We start from the raw sequence: 22,728 nt of genomic DNA on the forward strand, positions 1-22,728 counted from the left end.
TTGTTCCACCATATGTCTATTGGCATATATGGAAAGAAAGAAATAACATAATATTTAGAGAGGAGAATAAACTGGTGGAGGTGGTTTTTGGAATAATGGAGAAATTAATGAAGAAAAATTTAAAGGTGGCTAAATGTAAAATGCCAAAGGAATAACCAGGTAGACAAGAAGGACGAATTGCTAAAAAGTGGGGTTGTCATGAGGATTTTTTCCTCTTTGATAACTCAAAAATGCTGAGGAGACAGCAAGTGAAATAGAAACCACCTACCCTTACACAACATAAACTGAATTTTGATGGTGCTGCAAGAGGAAGTATAGGAGTGTCAGGAGGAGTGCTGCAAGATAAGAATGGTGTGCGCTGTTGGTTTATGTTGGGAAGGTGGGAAATGGAAGCAATAATTTGGCTAAGGAAATGGCATTGTTTTAGGGTCTTCAACTGATTAGTGAAATGCAAATTAAGAAAATAACAATAGAGGGAGACTCCAAATTAATCATTGACCTAGTTAAGGGAATGTCCCAACTAGGATGGAATATTCAAACTATCATTATGGATATTAGGAAAATTTTGGAAGGGATGGAAAGTGTCCACGTGCAACACATTTACAGGGAAGGAAATAAGGTGGTTGATGCAGTGACTACCATAGGGTTTAAATCAACGACAATCACCTGCTGGAGAGATATGATAGATCTTAACGAAGACATTTAGTCATTGATAACCAAAGAAAGAGGTGGGAATATCATTTAATTATGACTATAAATTCTAAATTTGGGGCCAATTTTGGCAATATTATTTTGGTGTTCGCTAAATTTAACAAAGGCTTTTTGGAAATGATTAGAAGACGTGGCCATACAAATGGAAAAATGAGTGAATGCAAATTAAGAAAGATGTCTTTTCACCATTATGGTTACCCATCGCGAGATTCAAATTACTTCCTAATTAAAAGTACAAATGATATCTTTTATTAGACTATCAGAGATTTTCGGGGTCTGAAAATTATGATACTATACAATCACGATTCTCATGATGAAATTGCATGGGATTTTGAAACTTATCAAGCACGTGACTATAAAACTATTTTGCTTATTGTTATAGGTATTAGGGTGGAAAGTAGTTGCAGAGATCTCGCAGAGAAGGAAGTTCAGATGTGCACCACTGAAGAAGAGGAACAAGATATTGGTAGAATAGATATGGGGGAGGAGGACTTAAATAGGTTGGAGCCCATGAAAATGGAGAACTTCAAGGTTAGGATCGCCACCTAGTTTTTGCTAAAGGAAGGGGGTTTTCTAACCTATATGCAGGCGATGGCGGGGTATGACAAAAATTGTGCCCTCCAGTTTGTTAATGGCTGGAATGACTACAAGGTCACCATTAATGAAATCACCTTCCAAGTGAATGAGGAAGTGATTGCCATGGCAACTGGCCTTTCAATGAAAGGGAAAAAATGGAGAAAGGTCACTAAAACTTTTGATGAGGCAAGTATGAACAATTTCTTTGCGAAAGATGAGGAACTGATTTGATATAAAGGAGGGTTTAAAAGGGATAAGTTGCCAGCCCCATGGGACGATGTGTGCTTGGTTCTCATGAGATATTTGACACTGGAGGGCAGGTTCGGTGTTTACTACTACTACCATTTCCCTTTGTTAAATCATTTTAGGAATAGGGATTTCATTTCTATCCCATTTTTCCTTCTGCATTCTCTTGAGGATATGGTAGTTGATGTTAGAGAAAAGAGGAATAAAGGGCATAACTTTACCATAATCCATCAAGGACTAATTTTTCGCCTCTACCAATTCCATCTTGCCCTGTTCCCACCTAGGGTGGTGGTGATTGACAACCAGCACCACTGCCATAATTCTCCCCCGAGCACCAGTATTGGCACTAAAATTCATACCCCTCGTCCCTCCCCTAGTTAGGAAATCAAGAAAAAGAAAAAACCTGATACAACTAGGGAACAAAAGGGCAACAAAAAGATAAAAGTTGAAAAACCTGTTGAGATGGAAGAGGAGGAGGTCGAGGGTAAGACTAGGAGGAGATCTGGAAGACTCACCCAATCCCAGGCAAGGTGCAAACAGAAATCCAACAAATTCAGAGTCGAGGAGGAAAGCTCATAAAATAATAAAGAAGAAAGGGAGGAGGAAGACAACTCTAATTCTAAAAAAGAAGATGAAAAGGAGGAGGTGGAAAAAAATGTTAACTCGGAGGATAATTCTATTAAAAATGTGCAGACTTAGGTGTCAGCTAACAATGCTGCTACCACGGAGGTCACCCATGTTTCCGCTGGCTTCACCCTCCAGCCCATAATCTTTTGCGAAGAGAGCAACAAAGTGGACACCTCCCCCATAACTATCTCATCCCCGACTAAGGAAAAATCTAAGTTTTCTACTAACCTTGGTGTTTTGTAGGATGATATCCAGGTTCACAAAACAAAGGAAGAAGCAAAAAAGGTGGAAACAGATATCAAGGAAGAGACTGAGGAGCAGGTGAAGGTGTATGCCAATTTGGGTAAGAGGGTTAAAACCTTAGAGGAAAGGTTCTTTACCTTCTCTAAATTTGCCCTCAAAGTCACCCATGTTGTGGCCACCACCCTCTAGCTGTTGGCACAGGAAAATGAAGATACTAGGATGGATATGGAGGACCATAAGATCCTATTCAAATTCCCTGTTGAAGACTGGTCCCAAATTCTGTTGGCTGCGAAGGACAAGGAGAAAAAAGAAAATTGAGTTTTTTAGTGTTTTGGGATCCTTGGATCCATGACTTTTATGTTTTTTTGTTGTTTTTGGTTTTGTTGGTTTCCAACTGTAACTATGACTTGGGTTGGCTTGTTATGCCAACAGTTATTTTGTTGAACTTCCATAGTACTTAGTTCTTCTAGACTTTTACTTTAGTTTAGTTGTTATTAAGTTAGTTGTTCTGTGGTTTTGTGAAGTTTTAGTTAGTTTTTTTGATGTTGGCTGTTGGTCACTATTGGTAATGTGCTGGTTACCAGCTTTTGGTTTGTAAGGGCCGACCCCCTTGTTTTTGGTTGCTTTTTATTTCAAAAACATAATATTTATCAAAAAATATAAAATAAAATAAAATCTACTTAATAGAAAATAACTCATTTAACAAAAATTAACCATTACTATAAGTATACTTCCAATTTCTAGTTTTTATTAATTACAATGTCGTAATTAGTCTCAATCCATAACACATCAAATACTAAACCTTGTAATCCTCGATAACATAATTTCTCAATCTCAAATTAATTTATAAATATCTTTAATATTACTCAAATTCAAACTCCTTTATAATACCAAATATTCAATCCATACGAGATCTTTTCCTCATAGGGGAAATAAAATTCGCTTAACAAGATGTCATGTCTGGGTATCCTCGATATCATGCTCGGAGGTCATGTCCTTGGACATCACGAAGGTGCAATATGTTTTTCAGCGAATAAAATCTATTTCCATGCTAACATATCACATCGATACTTCCAAAATGCTTAAATTCTTAGCCACTAATCAATCAGACTGGTTTTCTTATAAATTATAAAATAAGTATTGTTTGCATCTGTGGTAAGCATCAATTACGGGAACCGTGGGCTGAAAAATGCCTTTTATCTTCTTCGTGATCACGACATAGTTTTTCTTTTACCTTTCCGGAAATATGCTGATTGGACTTACCATTATTTACTTGTTCATGTACTTTGGCTATGAATATCTTTTTGTAGGTATATGCTCTACTATGGCTTCCTTTCTGGAAAAACCACTGAAAGAACCAATTGAGGTGGGCAATTTGTTTTTTCCCCTCTTAGATCTTCTTGATACCTTAGCAATTGAATCCTTGTTTCATGCCAAGAATTTAGTTATTTCTTTTGTTTCATGTGAGGAAGTGCTTATGTATTTCTTTCTGTTAAACTTGCTTACAGATTTTTTACTTGTTTCTGGATTTTCAGGGTTTTGGTTCCCTTTTTTAACTATCACAGTCGAAGCTTAAATATTATAATGAGTGATTTATATCATAGATACAGTACTCTTGAGAATTTGGGTGCTGTTTTTCTCTCTGCAATTTTTTTTACTGATATTAGTTTATTCCAGTTTAAGACAGAAGTATCTGAAATGGAGGTTCAGGAACGATAGCAGTTGTAGAATCCAAAGAATTGACAGAGGTTAGTGGAAATATCGGCGGTGTTATAATGGTTTCATAATTCTGTTAGTTGTCGTACTTCTTCTGGGTCAATGGCAAGTGACGGCAATGTGCTGCTACAACAACATGTTTGGTATGCTTTGTATTCTTCTTGCCAGACAGAACTTGGCGCCTGACAATAAGTAAGCGAAGTCTCCTGTTTTTCCCTTTGCAGCAATTGACAGATTGCTTATTGAATGACATAGGGGTTTTCTTTGCCAGGTAGTCCCTGCAAAATGAATTATTACTGGAGCGGTGATTCTTTTGAACGGGTGGAGATGAATTGAAAATGGTGACAAGAGCAGTCTGCGCGGCTCAACGAGCACGGGTAAGCGTCAAGGTTTTTATATATTGTGGTGCAACATTTATTCGTTTATCAGACAGAATTTCGTGCCTATTGGAAACGTGCAATCCAGAGTTCTAGAGATAATCCGTGAGTTTCTTACTGAAATGAAAAAGCAGCTCCGTGGTAGGCAGCTCACCTTAGGGGGTAGTGGGTCTTGTCTTAGAAATCTAGCCTGTTCAGACATTTGAACTTGGTAGCCGGTTTATTATTGAGTGTTTGGCCAAGAGGATACCCTGAGTGTGGCTTGACACTGACAAATTGTGAAGGGTATCTGTAGTTGGCCTACATTTCTACAAAGGCTTGTACTCCTGATATGGTTTCACCCTTAGTCCTTTGTAAAAGCAATTGCATACATTTAGGGCAGCTAATAATCCATGCATTAGAAATTTAAAAGGGGTCAAACTGCTCCGGAGGCCTGTGAAATACACGTCCTGCCTTCCTTATGATGTTTGTGAATTGCAAATCAAATACATTGGAGTGTTTATAAGCTGTTTTACTGATTCAATGGAGAGTTGGGGACTCCAGAGTAGAACTTTATGGTTAAATTTGTTTAACTAAACTAGTATTCCAGACATCCATCTTTGGATTTAGGCCAATGCAATTATGGGTTACAAGTCCCCAGGAATCTGATTTGTGGTATGTTCACTGCTGATGCCAAAAATAAATAGATTATAAATTCATAGCTTCTATAAACTTAGAGCTATAATGAAAAATGAAGTGGTGGGAGTTTATAATATAGTTTTGTGACACACTGCAAGTTAGAACCCAAATTCATTCATACATGGAATAGCAATATAAACAATAAAGACAGCCATGCCTCATAGGCATCTGAGATGTCTAGTGCATTGACTATTGTAGTCTACAGCAGTGCTGTCATTGAGAGTTGGTCAAATTTTTTAAAACATCTACTATAAACACGGCCGTGCCACATCCACTATAAACACAGCCGTGCCTCATAGGGAATGCATCTGAGATGTCTAGTGCATTGGCTATTGTACTCTACAGCAGTGAGGTCATTGAGAGTTGGACAAATTATTTAAAACATCTACTTTAACTCTTTATAGGTAAATGCATTGTTTGTATGAGACATTTGAATAATGAAAATAAGAAATGATAAAAGTGAACAAATATCATTAGTGGAAAAAATTTCAGTCAATTAAAATTTAATCCTAATTAGTAATTATGGATGGAAGTGAATGATTTTACTGAACATAGCATGAACTTCAGGTATTCTTTAGTTTAAGTTGTTTTCTATTGAATGGGATCACATACTAGAACTTGAATATTCTTTTGTTTAGGTTGGTTTCCATTGAATGGAGTCCAATCTATGTCAGGTTAGTTTGTCATCTCTGTATTATCACGTGTCATCTCTGTATTATCACGTATTGCATGATTTGTAATATTTAGATTTGTATGAACTTTTATATGCCTTTGCTGCTGAAATTCTTAAACATGAAATTAGATTTCTGCTAGGCTTTAGTTCTATTGCATGGATAACAATGTTGGTACAGTTTGCAAGATGGTAAACAAAGTCTACAATAGGGTCGGTGGTCTCCCACGCTAGCTGCCCATTGTGCAGGAATTGCTGACTATCCCTCATTCAGAATTTATAAAGAAATTCAATTCATTTCAGTATAATAAAATATCTGCAGCAATAACATTTAGAATTCTGGGTTGGCACTGACACAATAAATTTAGGAGCATAGAAAGAAACTGAACATAGATGCACTTGGGATCAGGAAATGGCTATGCAGCCAGTTATTTAGATAACTTACCAAGGGGAGGCTTAAAAAAAAGACTAAGTATAGAAATTCCCCCTTGGTAAGTGATCTAAATAACTGGCTGCATAGCCATTGCTGAAGGCTCTATTTTTGTTATACTTGTATGCTTTATCCTCTTTTTTCAGAAGTCACTGTTGAGAAATGTAGTTTATTTTTCTTGGCATGAATTGGATATGACCTATCCATATCGATTGGTTTTTGTAATATGGCAAGTAGTTTTCAAAATGCTGGAGTTATGCATCCATCTTATATGCTGATTCCTATATTGTTATTGAAATGTTTACAAAGAAACTAAGACTCCCTTCATAGCAATAAACACAAATGTTTGTAATATGGTGTCGGCATAAAGTTGGGAAGTACTCATCGATTCAAATATTACCCAAATGAAAATAGCTAATTTGGTCTGTTTTTAAAGAATTGTAAACATAGGACACGGTGATTGAATAAGTTGGTTATTCTGGTACTTATAAATACTAAAATCCTACTCAGACAAAGGGCAAATGAATCAGTTTGAGCAAAAGGAGAAGGTAACTAACCCAATCATTTCGCTAGGATGATCAAAACATGCAATGGATAATTGACAATTACTAAATGGACTTGAGACTTTAGTATATTTCACAAACAGCTAGCATCTTGATATAAATTAAAAAGGTAATGATGACATGTGAAGGTCCAATCATTATCATGTAGAAATGGTGGTGGGAGATGGAGGTATGGGTAGGGGCAAGGACGGTAGTAGGAGATATAAATTAAAATGGTAATGACGACTTGTAAAATTCCAAGTATTGTCATGTGGAAATGCTGGTGGAAGATGGAGATGTGGGTAGGGGCGAGGATGTGAGTAGGAGATAGGGACTAGGATAAGAACACTATTTGTCAGAAGAAAAAAGGGTATAATGGTATATACTATATACTACATCTGTAAAAAATAGTGCATATCTTAGAGCTTTGATTGTACTTTTTTGTTTGTAAAGAAGCTTCAGATTTTCAAGCAAAAAAGCCTGGGCCATTGAGTGGGATGAGCTTTAGTGGTAAATTGTTGGTATTTCATTGTAGAGGTTTGATTTCGAAATCTTAGTAGACAGCTGCATGTTAATAATAATATGTACAAATTTTGAACATTTAGCTTGGATAAACTAACACATTCAGTTTTGAGAATGATGTACTGCATTAGGCAAGGTGTCATGTCCCCTTTTCAAATAATTAAAATAATAATATTTGCTAAGGTAGGCAGGCCCAAGAAGGTGAAGTTTCGGAAAAAGGGGCTAATCTTTGGAAACCAATGGACTAATAAATGAAAAATTATTATTAAAATATGTTTTATTAACCCCTTTTGGACGTGAGTTAGGGTTATGCCCTCTTTTAAGGGATTTGGAGACATTTTGGGCTCATTCCAGAACTTGATTTTTGCTCATTGCTTTGTTGTTCTTCAGAGGCTGCCAAACCTGTAGAGAAGGAGACCCAAGGACGGGAGTTTGTAGGTTTCCAGGAAGGCTAAGGACGAGAGTTTAAAGCCATTCCATGTGCAAGTTCATGCAGAGTTTGTTGTGGGTTTTTGGGTGTGTTTTTTGTAAGAGTTTGGTGTTTCTGGTTGAGTATTTCATATCAGTTTGGGTTGCTGCTATATTTCAGACATTTAGATGTTAAAATAGAGCTGAATATATGTATTGGGTCGTGGTTAAACTTCTGTGATAGATTATTAGTGTTTTTGTGGTGTTTTCGGGCTATTTTGTGTTATTTTCGAGAGCTCGATGAGCATTGTTTTTGTCCTCCATTTGGAAGCTGTTGTGTAAATGTTATATAGATCTGGAAATGTCATTTTGTAGACTGTTATGTTGCTGAAATTTCTGTAAAAATGTCCACTTTCAGATTTATTAATATGTGAAGTTGTAAAGTTTTTGGCACTATTTCGGGCATACTCGATTTGGGGTTTATTGAGAAATTGGTGGATCTTTGAAATATTGGTTGTTTGATTTTAAAAATCTGATTAGAGGCTTGAAATATCATATAAAATCAGAAAAAGAGACATTTCGGTGGTTTTTGGCACTATTTCGGGCATACTCGATTTGGGGTTTATTGAGAAATTGGTGGATCTTTGAAATATTGGTTGTTTGATTTTAAAAATCTGATTAGAGGCTTGAAATATCATATAAAATCAGAAAAAGAGACATTTCAGTGGTATCAGAGCTATGATCTTGCCAGCTTGAGGGTTTGTAGAAGTTTGCATGCAACTAAGTGAAAGAGAAAAGAGATTTTGCAGTGAGAAAAGAATAAATAAATTTTGATCAAACCTCCAATTGAAAGTAAAAGTACAAAATCCAAGGAAGGAAAAAGTATGGCTGATCCAGATGAGATGGCAAAGAAATTCTTCCAAAACATCAAAAATACTTAGAAGCAAACAGTGGATAGTTTGGTAGAAACTAGAGAGGCTTTGCGAATATTGACAGAAAAACTGCAAAGAGTTGCATCTATTACTGAGAAAGGGAGCACTTCAGAGGAGCCAAGAAATCTGAAACCCACACCCTCTAAATCAACAAAAACTACTTTCCTGCCTGTAGATGAGCCACCAGTGCCAAATTCAGCCCTTAATCCAGTGGAAGAGGTTACAGGTAACTTGATTGCATTAAGAGCTACTTACAATGGCTTAGATGATGACTTTCGTAGTTCGGTTCCTTTTAGAGAATATGTGGATATGATGAACACTTTGATGCCCAAGAAAGAGTATAGGAGGGAGCACAACATAAGTGGAAGAGAACTCAAAAACAAAATAAGCAAGTTTACAGCACCTACTTTTGATGGAACAAATAAAATTTCAGCTACAACATGGCTACAAAAATTACAGACCTTCTTCACACTTAACCCCATGAAGGAGAGTGATGTTGTTCAATTTGCAAGTCTACACTTGGAAGATGCAGCCTATGATTGGTGGTATCATGGATGACTACTCAAGGTCATGATCAGGTAACTACATTTGATGATTTCAGTCAAAGAGTGATAGATAGATTTGACCTCAAGGATGATGAAGAGTATTTTAAAGAATTGTCAAAGTTGAAGCAAACCAAACTAGTTAATGAGTATATAGAAGAGTTTCAAAAAGTGGCTGTTATGGTACTTGATATGAGTGAAAAGAGGATTGTTTATCTTTTTTTTGATGGTTTGGAAGATTTTGTTAAGGGTTTGGTTAAGGCTTTCTCACCCTCAACCTTACAAGAAGCTATCAAAAGAAGCTTGCAACTTGAAACTTGTGTGCCTATGAGACCAGTCACTAATCAAAAACCCCCAAATCTTTGGCAATATAAGGGGAATTTTCAGAAAACGACTTTTCCAACACTAACACCAAAAGATGTGATAAATGTGGCAAAAAAGAAGGTAGATGAAGAGACTAGGAGTGAATTACGAAGGAAAAAGCTTTGTTTCACTTGTAGAGAATTATGGGTTCGAGGACACAGATGTTTGGGGAAAGGTCAAGTGCACTATATTGAAGTTGCTTCAGAATCTGATTCAGATGAGCATGAGGAATTTCATGACATTAAGGAGTAGGAAGAAGAAGAGAAAGACAAAAAAATCAGCAAGGATGGCACTTTAGCAACATTATTAGGAGTCCCAAGATACCATCCCTTTTGAATTCGAGGGGTACTAGCAGGGCAAAGGTTGACAGTTCTTCTTGATAGTGGGGCAACTCATAATTTTATTCATGAAAAGAGGGCTTAAAGAAGATGATTTTGAGGGATTCAATGTTACTGTAGCTGATGGATTCACTATGCCTTGCATACGGGTGGTGAAACAACTCAAGATGACCTTAGGAGATTATGAGTTATGTGATGACTTCTATGTTGTTGGCATTGGGGAGACAGATCTTGTATTGGGTGTTCAATGGTTGCACTCTATTGGAGGCTATTACATGAACCATCAAACTATGGAGTTTAAATTTCATTCCAATGGGAAAGAAGTCTCATTGAGAGGCTTATCGAATGGAGCACCTAAGGCGGTCTTTGCAAAAGGGATGGAGAGGACTTTTCGAAGAGGACAAGTAGCATGGGCAGCAGGAGTCATAATCCATCCAATAAGCTCTCCAAAGAATCAAAGTAATTTCCATTTTGAAATTCAAAATATTCTTGATAAGCATAGTATAGTTTTCAATGACTTGCCTCCAAGATTACCACCAGATAGAGGTTTTGAGCATGTTATAGAGTTAGAACAGGGTGCCAAACCAGTTATAACAACCCCATACCGCCATCCAAGAGGTTATAAGGAAGAAATTGAAAAAATTATTAAGGAACTCCTAGACATGGGATTCATAAGGCCTAGCTCTAGTCCATTTGCATCATCTGTGGTACTTGTCAAGAAAAAGGATGGTACAATGAGAATGTGTATAGACTATAGGGCTCTAAACAAGAAGACCATAAAGAATAGGTATCCCATACCACGCATAAATGAACTCATTGATGAGTTACATGGTGCTGTATACTTCTCAAAAATTGACTTAAGATCAGGGTACCATCAAATCCGAATGAGGAGTGAAGATGTGGAAAAGACTGCTTTTAGATGTCACTATGGGCACTTTGAATTTCTTGTTATGCCATTTGGCCTCACTAATGCACCTGCAACATTCCAATCTTGTATGAATAAGGTATTCAACCAGCATCTTTGAAAATTTGTTTTGGTATTTTTTGATGATATCTTGATTTACAGTAAAACATGGGAAGAGCATCTTAAGCGCATAGACACTGTTTTGGGAATCTTGGAGCAGAAATCCTTCTATGCTAAGCTATCTAAATGTGAGTTTGATTTGACAAAGATCCTATATTTGGGACATATTATAAGTTCTAAAGGCGTACAGGTTGATCAACAAAAAATCCAAGCAATTTTGGATTGGCTTCCACCCACTAATCTTACATAGTTGAGAGGTTTCTTTGAGTTGTGTAGCTACTATAGGAGATTTGCCAAGGGATTTTTTCAGCTTGCTGCCCCCTTGACTGATTTGACAAAGAAAGGAGCTTTTGTTTGGACAGAAGAGGCACCTAAAACATTTGATAAGCTTAAGGAGGTAATGAGTTCATGCCCTGTGCTTGCAATTCCAGATTTCTCTTTACCTTTTGTTGTTGAATGTGATGCTTCTAGAGAAGGTATAGGGGCTGTCCTAACTCAAAGGGGACATCCAATAGCATTTGAGAGTAGAAAACTAAATCAATCAGAGAAAGGTTGCTCCATCTATGATAAGGAAATGTTGGCAATCATGCATGCACTTCATAAGTTTAGACAATATTTGGTATGTGGGAGATTCATTGTAAAGACAGACCATAATAGCCTCAGGTTCTTCTTGAACCAAAGGGATTTGAATGATCGTCAACAAAAATGGGTAAGCAAATTGTAAGCTTATGATTTTGATATTGAATACATGAAAGGAAAGAATAATGTAGTTGCTAATGCTCTCTCAAGAAAGCCCATTCTGTGTTCCTTAACATCTATCTCTGCTGATTGGAAAGTCTCCATAATTTTAGAGTATGCTAAAGATTCCTTTGCCACCAAGATTTTGGATAAGTTAGTGGATGATAACAGGTACAAGGTTGTTGATGAATTGATTTATTACAAGAACAGGATCTTCTTAGTGCCAGGATAAAAAACTAAGGAGAGGATATTGAGGGCCTTTCATGACACACCTTTGGCTGGTCATTAGGGATACTTCAAGACATACAGGCAAATTCGAGAGCGGTTTTCATGGAAGGGTATGAAGGAGGATGTCCTTAAACACATTAAGGAATGTATGGTATGCCAACAAAGCAAGAGTGAGCAAAATTTTTCTGCAGGGTTGTTGCAGCCACTTTCTATTCCTGAACAAAAATGGGAAAGTATTTCTATGGACTTCATCACTGGGTTGCCCAAGGTTCAAGGTAAGGATTGCATATATGTGGTGGTAGATAGATTAACTAAGTATGCACATTTCTTTCCTATCACATCTGATTTCAAGGCATCACAAGTGGCCAAATTGTTCTTCAAGAAGTTTTTTAGATTACATGGCTTGCCTAGAAACATTGTCAGTGACCGGGATAGTAGATTCCTTAGCTCTTTTTGGAAGGAGTTCTTTCATTTGGCAGGAACTGAACTCACTCCCAATACTAGCTATCACCCTCAAACAGATGGACAAACAAAGATAGTTAATAAATGGATAGAGAGATATTTGAGGAACTATGTTTCAAATCAATAACATGCTTGGGTGAAATGGTTGCACTTAGGGGAGTTTTGTTATAATACATCTCATCACATGTCTATTGGTATGCCTCCTTTTCGTGCTCTTTATGGTTATGATGCCCTTTCCTCTGTTGATCTAGTACTTTCAGATAGTAGAGTACTTGCAGCAAGTGATTTTGTCAAGAAAAGCCAAGACATAATAAGGTCTCTCAAGGATAATCTACAAGATGCATAGAACCAACAGAAGTTGTATGCTGATAGGAAAAGGACCGAAAGATCTTTTGAGGTGGGAGATTTGGTATTTGTCAGGTTGCAGCCATATAAGCAAAGCACCTTGAAGAAGAGTGGGGCAGAGAAATTCAAGCCAAAGTTCTATGGGCCTTATAAGATCACCAAGAAGGTAGGAGAGGTAGCTTATGAATTGGAGCTCCCACCAAACAGCAAAATACATAATGTTTTCCATGTATCTTGCCTGAAGAAAGTTCTAGGCCAACAAACCATAGTAACTATAGAATTACCACCTCTTGATGATGAAGGGAAATTAGTTTTGATACCAGAAGAGATTTTGGATACAAGAGAGAAAAGATTGAGAAATAAGAGCATCATAGAGCATTTGGTCAAATGGAAAGGATTACCACTGGAGGATGCAACTTAGGAAAGAGCACATATTCTTGAGCATTCCAACCTTCATTACTTGAGGACAAGCAATATTTGGGAGGGGAGGACTTGTCATGTCCCCTTTTCAGATAATTAAAATAATAATCTTTGCTAAGGCAGGCAGGCCCAAAAAGGTGAAGTTTCGGAAAAAGGGGCTAATCTTTGGAAACCAATGGACTAATAAATGAAAAATTATTATTAAAATATGTTTTATTAACCCCTCTTGGACGTGAGTTAGGGTTATGCCCTCTTTTAAGGGATTTGGAGGCATTTTGGGCTCATTCCAGAATTTGATTTTTGCTCATTGCTTTGTTGTTCTTCAGAGGCTGCCAAACCTGTAGAGAAGGAGACCCAAGGACGGGAGTTTGCAGGTTTCCAGGAAGGCTAAGGATGGAGTTTAAAGCCATTCCATGTGCAAGCTCATGCAGAGTTTGCCCTTGTGCTGAACAGTGCAAATTTGTGGATTTTCGAGTGTGTTTTTTGTAAGAGTTTGGTGTTTCTGGTTGAGTATTTCATATCAGTTTGGGTTGCTGCTATATTTCAGACATTTATATGTTAAAATAGAGCTGAATATATGTATTGGGTTGTGGTTGAACTTCTGTGATAGATTATTAGTGTTTTTGTGGTGTTTCCGGGCTATTTTGTGTTATTTTCGAGAGCCCGATGAGCATTGTTTTTGTCCTCCGTTTGGGAGCTGTTGTGTAAATGTTATACAGATGTGGAAATGTCATTTTGTAGACTGTTATGCTGCTGAAATTTCTGTAAAAATGTCCACTTTCAGATTTATTAATAAAATGTGAAGCTGTGAAGTTTTTGGCACTATTTCGGGCATAACCGATTTGGGGTTTATTGAGAAATTGGTGGATCTTTGAAATATTGGTTGTTTGATTTTAAAAATCTGATTAGAGGCTTGAAATATCATATAAAATCAGAAAAAGGGACATTTCACAAGGTCAAGTGTAAGACCTGTAGAACACAGATCTACTACTAATAGGGGAGCATGGGGGTGTTGTGAATTATTAGTAAATAAAACTTAAAATTCTGATTCGATTAAGTTCTTTGATTAATTATTTCTTTCTCCATGTTAAAATAAAGTAACCAAGTGAAGATGAAGATAAGCTCCACAAGACAAAAGAGCAGAACACAAAAAACATGATGTGGAAAACCAGAAAGGGGGACAACCACAGTGAGTAATGCTGCTAGGATCTAATAGCCTTATCCAGCCTCACAAACTCAAATCCAGCTACAATTAAGGGCTCCTACCCCAAGGAATCACCAAATCCCTTGTATGACCATCGAAACCTTGAGCACCTACTCAATTTGATTGAGCACTTTCTGAATATCCCAATTTAAACTTAAGTCTGAAAGTTTTATAAGTGAATTAGACTTCTGTGACTCTCCTACAGATGAAAGTACTGTAAACTGATTGTAACTCTCTCTCTGCACAATGCATACGATCTGAGATTTATGAATATTCATTTACAGACTACATCAACCTGCGTGTTTAAAAAATTATTTCAACCTGAAAACAAACACTCTTCAGCAATCTCTATAAACATGAACACTGTAGTTTCAACCAGATTTACTTTTTTTGAATTACGACAATACAGTCTCCTATCATAAATACAATGCTTGATTCGTATCAAATATTCATTTGAATAGGCTTTGATGTATACCTAAACTTCCTTTTTTATATTAGAGTATTGTATGTCAATCTCTGTGAAGGCTGTCTATTCAAGTTTCTTCAGCACTGTTCAACATATCTGCTATGAACAAGCTTGTTTTGAGTCTTTCTTATACAAAGCTCCTTTGAGTTTTAGTCAGCCACCTTGTCAGTTTTATTTTTTAATCAAAACAGATCTAAACGTACAACACACATTTTCTCACCATACTTCCCATCCGAACCAATGAGGATATGTATAGGTTTGTAGATTTGTTCAACCAATTTTGGTTGTAACAGTATCCCGTTTTCTTCTAACGTGGTTTCACATCTACATGCTTCAACTGCAAACTGAAAACTGCCGCAACTTCTTGAGTTTGATTTTGTCTTGTGATGGCAGATAAACAAAATCTCATTTGCTTGTCACCATCTGCTGTCGGTTTCCATACCAAACTGCTAATGTGGCCAGAATTCAGATAATACCAGGGATAACATTTCTTATAGAGCCTGATAGACAAAACATCATGCATATCATCTTGGTTTTGTAACCTTTGCAGCATACAGAAACCCCCCCAAAACAATTATCTTTATGATTAACAATTTTGATGCTGTGTGGGCGATCACATAAGACTTTGTTTTTGGACACCCGGCACTTATCAGGCTAGCACACAGGCAGCTTTCTCAGATCTTCTAAAAAATTAGATAAAAGAATTTAATTGCTCTTACAGGCACAAAGACAGACAGCTCTACAACCAAAGTATTTGCAGTTTCTGTTGCAGCTTCATTATACAGCTATGTTTATTGTCTGCAATATGTTACGAAGACAAGTCAGATGAGTACAACAAAAACGCTATGATTGTCCCATCAATTCTTATGAACTTATGTTCTTTATTTCATCTCTTTATATAGGTGATAAGAAAACATTGATAAACTAGAATCCACTTTAATGCTCTGAATGTTCAAAATGAATATCATATTGATTCATACTCATTCCAGAATGATGCTGACACTTTACTACGTTCACCTCTGTTGTTATTCATGCCAACTTTTATTATCACTGCTACTGACTTATCATATCGACCTTTAAATAGATCTCAGTGATAAATGTGGTGTTTTAGATGACCATATGACACCTTCCATCAATGTTCTCAGTTGCAAAGTACACAATTATTCCATACATAGCACCTGAAGGACTTTCAAAGAACAGTCGAACCGAAGCAAAAAATAAATTAAAGGATGTCAACTATTTACCCTCTTCCATTTTTCAACAGTAAGCAAAGTATATTCCTTTAGAATTTGAAATAGAAATGTCAAAAATATAGTGAAGCATTCTGTTTGTTTGACATCAATGAGAAGAATTGGGACAAAGGCTAACAAGACCTGAGTGAATTGGATGGAAGAGATATCCTGCAGTTGTGGCAGCTAAGTTGAAGGATCGACTTTAAGGAAATTCACCAATAATAAGGGTTGTAAACTTGTAAGTCTTAGGGGAGCAATAAATTTTTAATTTGTTTGGGAAGCACATCTTATATTACTGGAGAGAACAAATGATTTACATCAACTGGGGATTAGGGTTACAATGAAAGTTTCTCTGTACACAGGCAAGGAAAGAAATCATGTGGGCTTGAGCTGTGCTCAGTAAAGAATTAACATGCTGATCCAGATCCAAAGGGGCATCGAAGGGATAACTCTGTAAACTCTAAGAATCTAAACTTGTTATTTGTGGAGAGGAAACATTAATAATACTTCAAGGATGAGCATCAACCAGAGAAAGATGCATGGGAGAGAAATTAGACTTGGGAAAAAAGTTTATTACTTGAAGTTTATGTGTGATGCATAAGGCATACTCTTGAGGGAGATGTATGATTGCTCATCTCAGTAGCTATGACCAAACTTAATACAGATATGCAAATAATCTTACAAAGCCATGGAGGCTAAAATAACATTATGGAAGTTTAAATTGCCAATTTCTCATAAGGCCAAATCTAGGTTGCCAAGCACTGCCTTGCATCCCACATGGGAAACCTGAGGAGGCCTTCATCCTCTTTGAGAAGAATGCTGCACAACTATTGATGCTGAGGGGTATCAGGTCTTGTCAGTAATCTTTAGCTATTTCAGCCTACAGGTGTTTAAAACCCTGAAACAGTTGGCAACGAAGACTATATAAGGTTTCATGCATGCTTGGATGCTGCCATATCATAGCAAGATAGTAAAGAGTACCCATCTTATAAGGTCAACTTTCCTCAATTATCATGTTTTTCGTGTCAAAAGAATTCCAGGATTGATCAGTTTGAGCAAGTATGTGGTGCTTGATGGTGAGGATTTATCGTCTTGTTTTACCTGAAATCATATTAGTCACTATCTTAGCATTTTTTACAAGTGTTGCGGAAACTGCTTTAGTGTCGGTTTATGTTCTCTGTAGCTTCGAACCCACTGTAAGGAAATAATATGTTTTAGTCAGGGCTCACAATCACCTTGTATATTATGCCTTTCACATATATCATCAATCTAGCATGAAGGTAGGACAAATATCTCTGGATTGTATATTCAGGCACCAATTGCAGCTCAACTTTTGTGGCTGTTATGGTTTCATCCATTTACTTATGAACTCCTAGTTGAATGTTCTGCTCCTTCCATGCTGTATTAGTCAATGCCATTGCTTTGGGTAACAACTACATGCCCAAGTCAACAATATTTTCCTCCAAAGTCAGACATAATGTAAAGCTTTACAGGGGAACATTAAGTGAAACATCATATACAGCTGGAAGACAGTGGCACTGGTAAGTTAGTAACTGACCCATCAGCTAATTTAAAATTATTTAACAATAATCCATAAAAGAGATTGATGTCCATGGCAAATCGGCATTCACACAAGCTCTGATCTCAAGATTTCACTAAGATCACTTATGTTTTTATTGGGAAAAATGGTTGTGTGAATTTGTTTGTTTGGAAAGGGACATCGTGAGATAGCTATATTTCATTCTCCTAGAGGTGATGGGAGGTCTTCCATACGGCAGTTTTCAACAAATTAGTAGTTATCAGTCCCAAAGTAGTTTAGATATGCATGCACTGGTTCCTCTCTAAATCCTACCCCTTTTTCCTGTTAAGATTTGTGTTGAAGATTGACAAGGAACCAATCTAACAACAACTTCTATGTATTGGCTTGTAGTATAGAAAAACTCAATGAAGTGCATATCGCCGGTCTATTCCTCATTAGCAGTTGAGTTTGTTACCTCATACTGTATTCCCCTAAACAAACTTGGCTATCACTAAAAATCCAGCTATTGGCTTAGCTTTTAAGTCACTGTGGATGAAATGACAACCACCCATTTTTTGGTTATTAGTTATAACTTATTATACCCCCTTAGATGTCCTTGTATTCATTATTTTCATCTGCAAATAAGGCCACAGCACATGATTTTGAATACATTCCAAAATAAACCTAGAGAGAAGCATAGTGAGGATGTGCGCAGACGAACAAACCTTTCCTACTATGGTCACCTCTGTCAATTCAAGGACATGTATGAAGATTTTTGTTGAGTAATGTTCTATAATTTGCTACGTATGAGCTTTTTGTTATATACTTCCTTCTCTTGGCGCTCATCCAACGTATGATTTTTGGGTACTTCCCTCAACTGGTACAGATATCCTTTCATACTATAATTGGGGTGCTTCCTGACCTAATTTAATCCTTCCCATTGATTTTGTCCCAGATTTTTTCTATGACATGTACACTCGCATGTTTTATATCTAATTTCAGAGCTTTATCCCTAACCGTCTACTAAAATTAGTTTCGAGGCATACTACAGATATCTAGGGTTGCTGCCACAAAGGGTTCTACCCTAAGTTACCAGATGTGAGGATGCATCGAGAGGCAGAGGCTCTCTGGAAGCGCATCCCACGGCTCCGGATGCCTTGTGGATGTGATCCAGCACATCCAAAGGGCATCCACAGGCCTGTGATGCGCTTCCTGGGCGCCTGCAGGGGGCATCCCCACATATCCAAGCCCATTTTAAATCAATTACTGGTTAATATCTTGTCAGTTATCTCTCTGCCAATGGAAGCAAACTGGTTGAGCATAGGGTTTAGTTACAGGGTTCCTCACCAGTAGCATTTCATGCTAACGCCTGATTCCCAAATATTTCTTTTTTGTCAGGGCATTGCAAATCTGCGGTCTTGGAATTTATTCTTGTATCATTCAACAAGTGTGGTGGAATAGTCTGCACAAGAGTTGGGGGATATTTACTAAATATCACAGGCTATGATTTAGTTTCTTGCACAGCAGATTCTACATCTTCTACTGGTCTAAGTTATTCATCCAAGAGAAGGAATTATACAACTGTTGTACAAATATAAGGCCCATGATTGACATTAAAACAGATATCAACAACTGCACCATATGTAAGGAGGTCGAAGTTACTCAAGTCCTTTGTTATTGTGATAAATTATTATTTATTTATATAATTATCTAATTAAACTATTAAACCAGTTGACTAAGCTATTTATGATAGAGATTTAGATACGATTTTTTTTCTCAGAATATTAAACTGTCATAATTCTTATGTTAATAATGTTGAACTATATTATTAAAAAATAAGCATATGTTTAGATATAATTTACATTTTATAAATTTATCAATCTTTTTATAATTGTTTCAAATTCATTTAGCAATGTAAAATTACTTTGATAATTTAGATATTTAGTGAACTATCAATTGGCATAAAATATTTATCTTTATCAATGATGAAGTATCATGCTATCCAATGATTTAAATCTGTATATTCTTTGCATTTCTTCGTGAATGTATGTACACCCGAATCAGCAACTTAGGTTCTAGTTATGATGAGGTTCATAGGCTTATTTTATAGCTCTCAAAAACTCCATAAATTATTTCAAATATTTGAAGATAAAGCTGAATGCTAGCTTTCTTGGAACTAGGACTTTTTCTGCATGAAAACTTATTATAAATTAAACATGAGCAACTGAAGTATTGTTTGGTGAAAGTCTTTCATTGTAAATTTTTGTATAGCTTTTTCTTATCAAGTTTTTAACCTCATTTTGCATTGTATTCATATGTGACTCATTTAAGGTGTGTAATATGTTGGTCACATTCCATTTACATTGTTATCTATCATATATCATTTGAGAGATATTTTCTTGCTATGAATTAATGATGAAAGTGAACAATTTTTTGGATATATAGAAAGACAAAACAAATTATCTCCAATTGATCTGATTGGAAATAGTTTCCTGGCAATCCCTTTCATTTTCTGTCATTTAATAGATGTTGCTTCGAAGAATTTATGTTGTGATGTCAAGTTTCAATGCAGAATAAGGCAACTTATTACTGGCTTGTCTTTGTACAGTAAGCTTGTATGGAGGAAAGTACAACATAAGGTATGGTATGGATCTATGCATGCTTTGTCATGACCTTGACAAAAGATTATAGATCAAAACTAGAGAAGACACATTAAACAAGAGACTAATCTATAGCGTCAGCTGAAAAGCATTTCATTTTCGCCTCTGCCAATATCTAAAGGTACCTATTGAGCTATATCTGAAGTCTTTAGACAGTGTTGAATTGCTCAAGAAAAATCCTTAGATATGAATATGAAATGGAAGTCTGAGCTTGGCACTTCTAGTCAGAATTCCCATTATGTTATTGAGCATCCAAACAAATTATGTTCATCTTTCTTACCAGATTCACGGTTAGGCTTAGCTAACAACATTTCTTTTATGCAACCTTCAGTTTCTTGTGACTCAATACGTGAAAATCCAAAAATGAGTGTTAGAAGGTGTCCTCAAGAGGTGGTGTCTGATGGCTTGTTTCAGAGTGCTCAACCTCAGGAATTGTATGTTGCTGATAGGTATAACACAAGTGACGGTTCAGTTCAGAGTCCTATTTATGAAAATTGCCCTGTACAAGGTCAAAGACAATCTCATGAAGCATCCTCATATTGCATTGGGCAATCATTTTACAGTTCTCCATCTATTCAGAGTTGCTCGTCTGGTGGGAGCCCAGCATCACCACAAGTATCACAAACCTATCCGTCTGATATACATTATACCCCTTCCCCTGGAGAGCAATATGGTTCATCTGGAAGTGGCTACAGTAGCAGCCAGCCAGAGGCAGGGTTGAAATTCATGCTCCAGGAACTAGAGACAGCATTACTGGGGCCTGACAGTGACAATCCTGACAATTTTGAATTCACCTGTGATGAAAATATGTCTTCAGAATTTTCTGAATGGAACCTGGAGAGCATGCATGATACAAATGATAGCTATTGTCAAAGCTCATTATCTGTTTACTCAAAGGCAGAGCAGGTAGAACTATCATTAGCCACCCAAGATGGTGTTAAAGAAGAAATAGAGAATGAGATGGATCATGCAATGTCCTGTAATAAAAGTAATGTCTCAAAAGAACAAAAGCAAGAGGCAGAAGATGATATCCCACATGGGGATATAAGAAAACTTCTTGTTGCATGTGCGGAAGCTATTGATAACAATGATTTGATCAATATTGATAAATGGGTTGCAGCATTGAGGCAACTGGTATCAGTAAGCGGCCATCCAATGCAAAGGTTGGGTGCGTATATGGTAGAAGGTCTTGTGGCAAGGATGGCTTCCTCTGGAGCAACAATTTACAAAGCATTAAGGTGCAAAGAACCTGCTAGTAAAGAGCTCCTCTCATATATGCAAATCCTCTATGAAGTTTGCCCTTATTTCAAATTTGGTTATATGGCTGCAAATGGTGCCATTGCAGAAGCATTCAAAGATGAAGATAGAGTGCACATTGTGGATTTTCAGATTGCTCAAGGTAGCCAATGGGTTACACTTCTCCAAGCCCTTGCTGCAAGGCCAAAGGGCCCACCTCATGTTCATATTACAGGTGTGGATGATCCTATGTCAGAGTATGCTCGAGGTGGAGGGTTAGAGTTGGTTGGAAAAAGATTGTCAAAGCTTGCTGAAGCTTTCAAAGTTCCATTTGAGTTTCATGCTGTGCCTGTGATGGGTGCTGATGTTCAGGTCGATATGCTTGAGGTTCGACCTATGGATGCATTGGCTGTGAATTTTGCTTTTCAGCTGCATCATTTACCTGATGAAAGTGTAAACACAAGCAACCATCGGGATCGAATAATACGGATGGTAAAGGGATTAAGGCCAAAAGTTGTTACGTTAGTTGAACAAGAATCTAACACTAACACTGCACCATTCTTCCCCAGGTTTGTGGAGACTCTAAGCTATTACACTGCCATCTTTGAATCTCTTGATGTGACTCTTCCTAGAGAGAGTAAGGAGCGGATCAATGTTGAGCAGCATTGCCTGGCACGTGACATTGTAAATATCATTGCTTGTGAAGGTGCAGAAAGGGTAGAAAGGCATGAACTAATGGGCAAATGGTGGTGTAGATTTAGCATGGCTGGATTTAAGCCTTACCCTCTAAGTTCAATTGTAAACTCTACTATCAAGCTGCTTCTAGAAGATTATTGTGAGAACTATAGTCTTTTTGAAAAAGACAACACACTTTATCTAGGTTGGTCAGATAGACCCTTGATTGCAGCTACTGCATGGCAGTAGTTTCACAAGTGCTTTTCTATTCTTAGGAATTCTGGATTTTCTGGTATGTGTAGTAGCATTTCAAGCACAACTCATAGCGTATCATTTACAGAACTAGCCAGGGTGCAAATAGTGGCTTAACCACAAAGTTATGATATCAGAAATATGGCTGTGTTTCAAGTATACCTTGTAATTGGACTTATATCACCGAACTGGTTATTTAAGTCTTCTGTAATATTTTACTGGTTAGTTTCGAATCATCTGTAAAATGATATTTGCTATGATATTGTCCATAAGATATTATGAATTTCCTGAAAAGTTTGTATTATGCTTTTCTTGCTCAAGTTGTCAGTTGAACCCTTGACAACTG

The 22,728-nt window shown here is 36.9% G+C and overlaps 1 protein-coding gene across 6 annotated transcripts; it reads left to right on the forward strand.

Moving 5' to 3' along the window:
- The first annotated feature begins 3,318 nt into the window (after positions 1 to 3,318).
- LOC149540407 (scarecrow-like protein 21) lies at positions 3,319 to 22,676 on the forward strand. 6 transcript variants are annotated; one of them, XM_089801510.1, is made up of 6 exons: positions 3,319 to 3,415; positions 3,714 to 3,769; positions 4,081 to 4,311; positions 4,391 to 4,496; positions 20,168 to 20,340; positions 20,551 to 22,676. In XM_089801510.1, the coding sequence occupies exon 6, from the start codon at positions 20,583 to 20,585 to the stop codon at positions 22,377 to 22,379; it is 1,797 nt and encodes a 598-aa protein (XP_089657636.1). In that variant the 5' UTR covers positions 3,319 to 3,415; positions 3,714 to 3,769; positions 4,081 to 4,311; positions 4,391 to 4,496; positions 20,168 to 20,340; positions 20,551 to 20,582; the 3' UTR covers positions 22,380 to 22,676. The 6 variants fall into 6 exon arrangements, 5 of the variants coding, with proteins under 5 accessions (XP_089657636.1, XP_089657637.1, XP_089657638.1 ...); XM_089801511.1 differs by lacking the exon at positions 3,319 to 3,415 and adding an exon at positions 3,488 to 3,558; XM_089801512.1 differs by lacking the exon at positions 3,319 to 3,415 and having other exon boundaries at positions 3,728 to 3,866.
- The last annotated feature ends 52 nt before the right edge of the window (positions 22,677 to 22,728 follow it).

The sequence above is a fragment of the Cupressus sempervirens genome, chromosome 9, assembly GCF_028749045.1.
Source record: "Cupressus sempervirens isolate cs-2001-9-10 chromosome 9, ASM2874904v1, whole genome shotgun sequence".
Lineage (NCBI taxonomy): Eukaryota > Viridiplantae > Streptophyta > Pinopsida > Cupressales > Cupressaceae > Cupressus > Cupressus sempervirens.

Excerpts from the sequence above, each read along its gene's own strand:
- LOC149540407 (XM_089801509.1), top strand. The coding sequence starts at position 20,406 with ATGAATATGAAATGGAAGTCTGAGCTTGGCACTTCTAGTCAGAATTCC.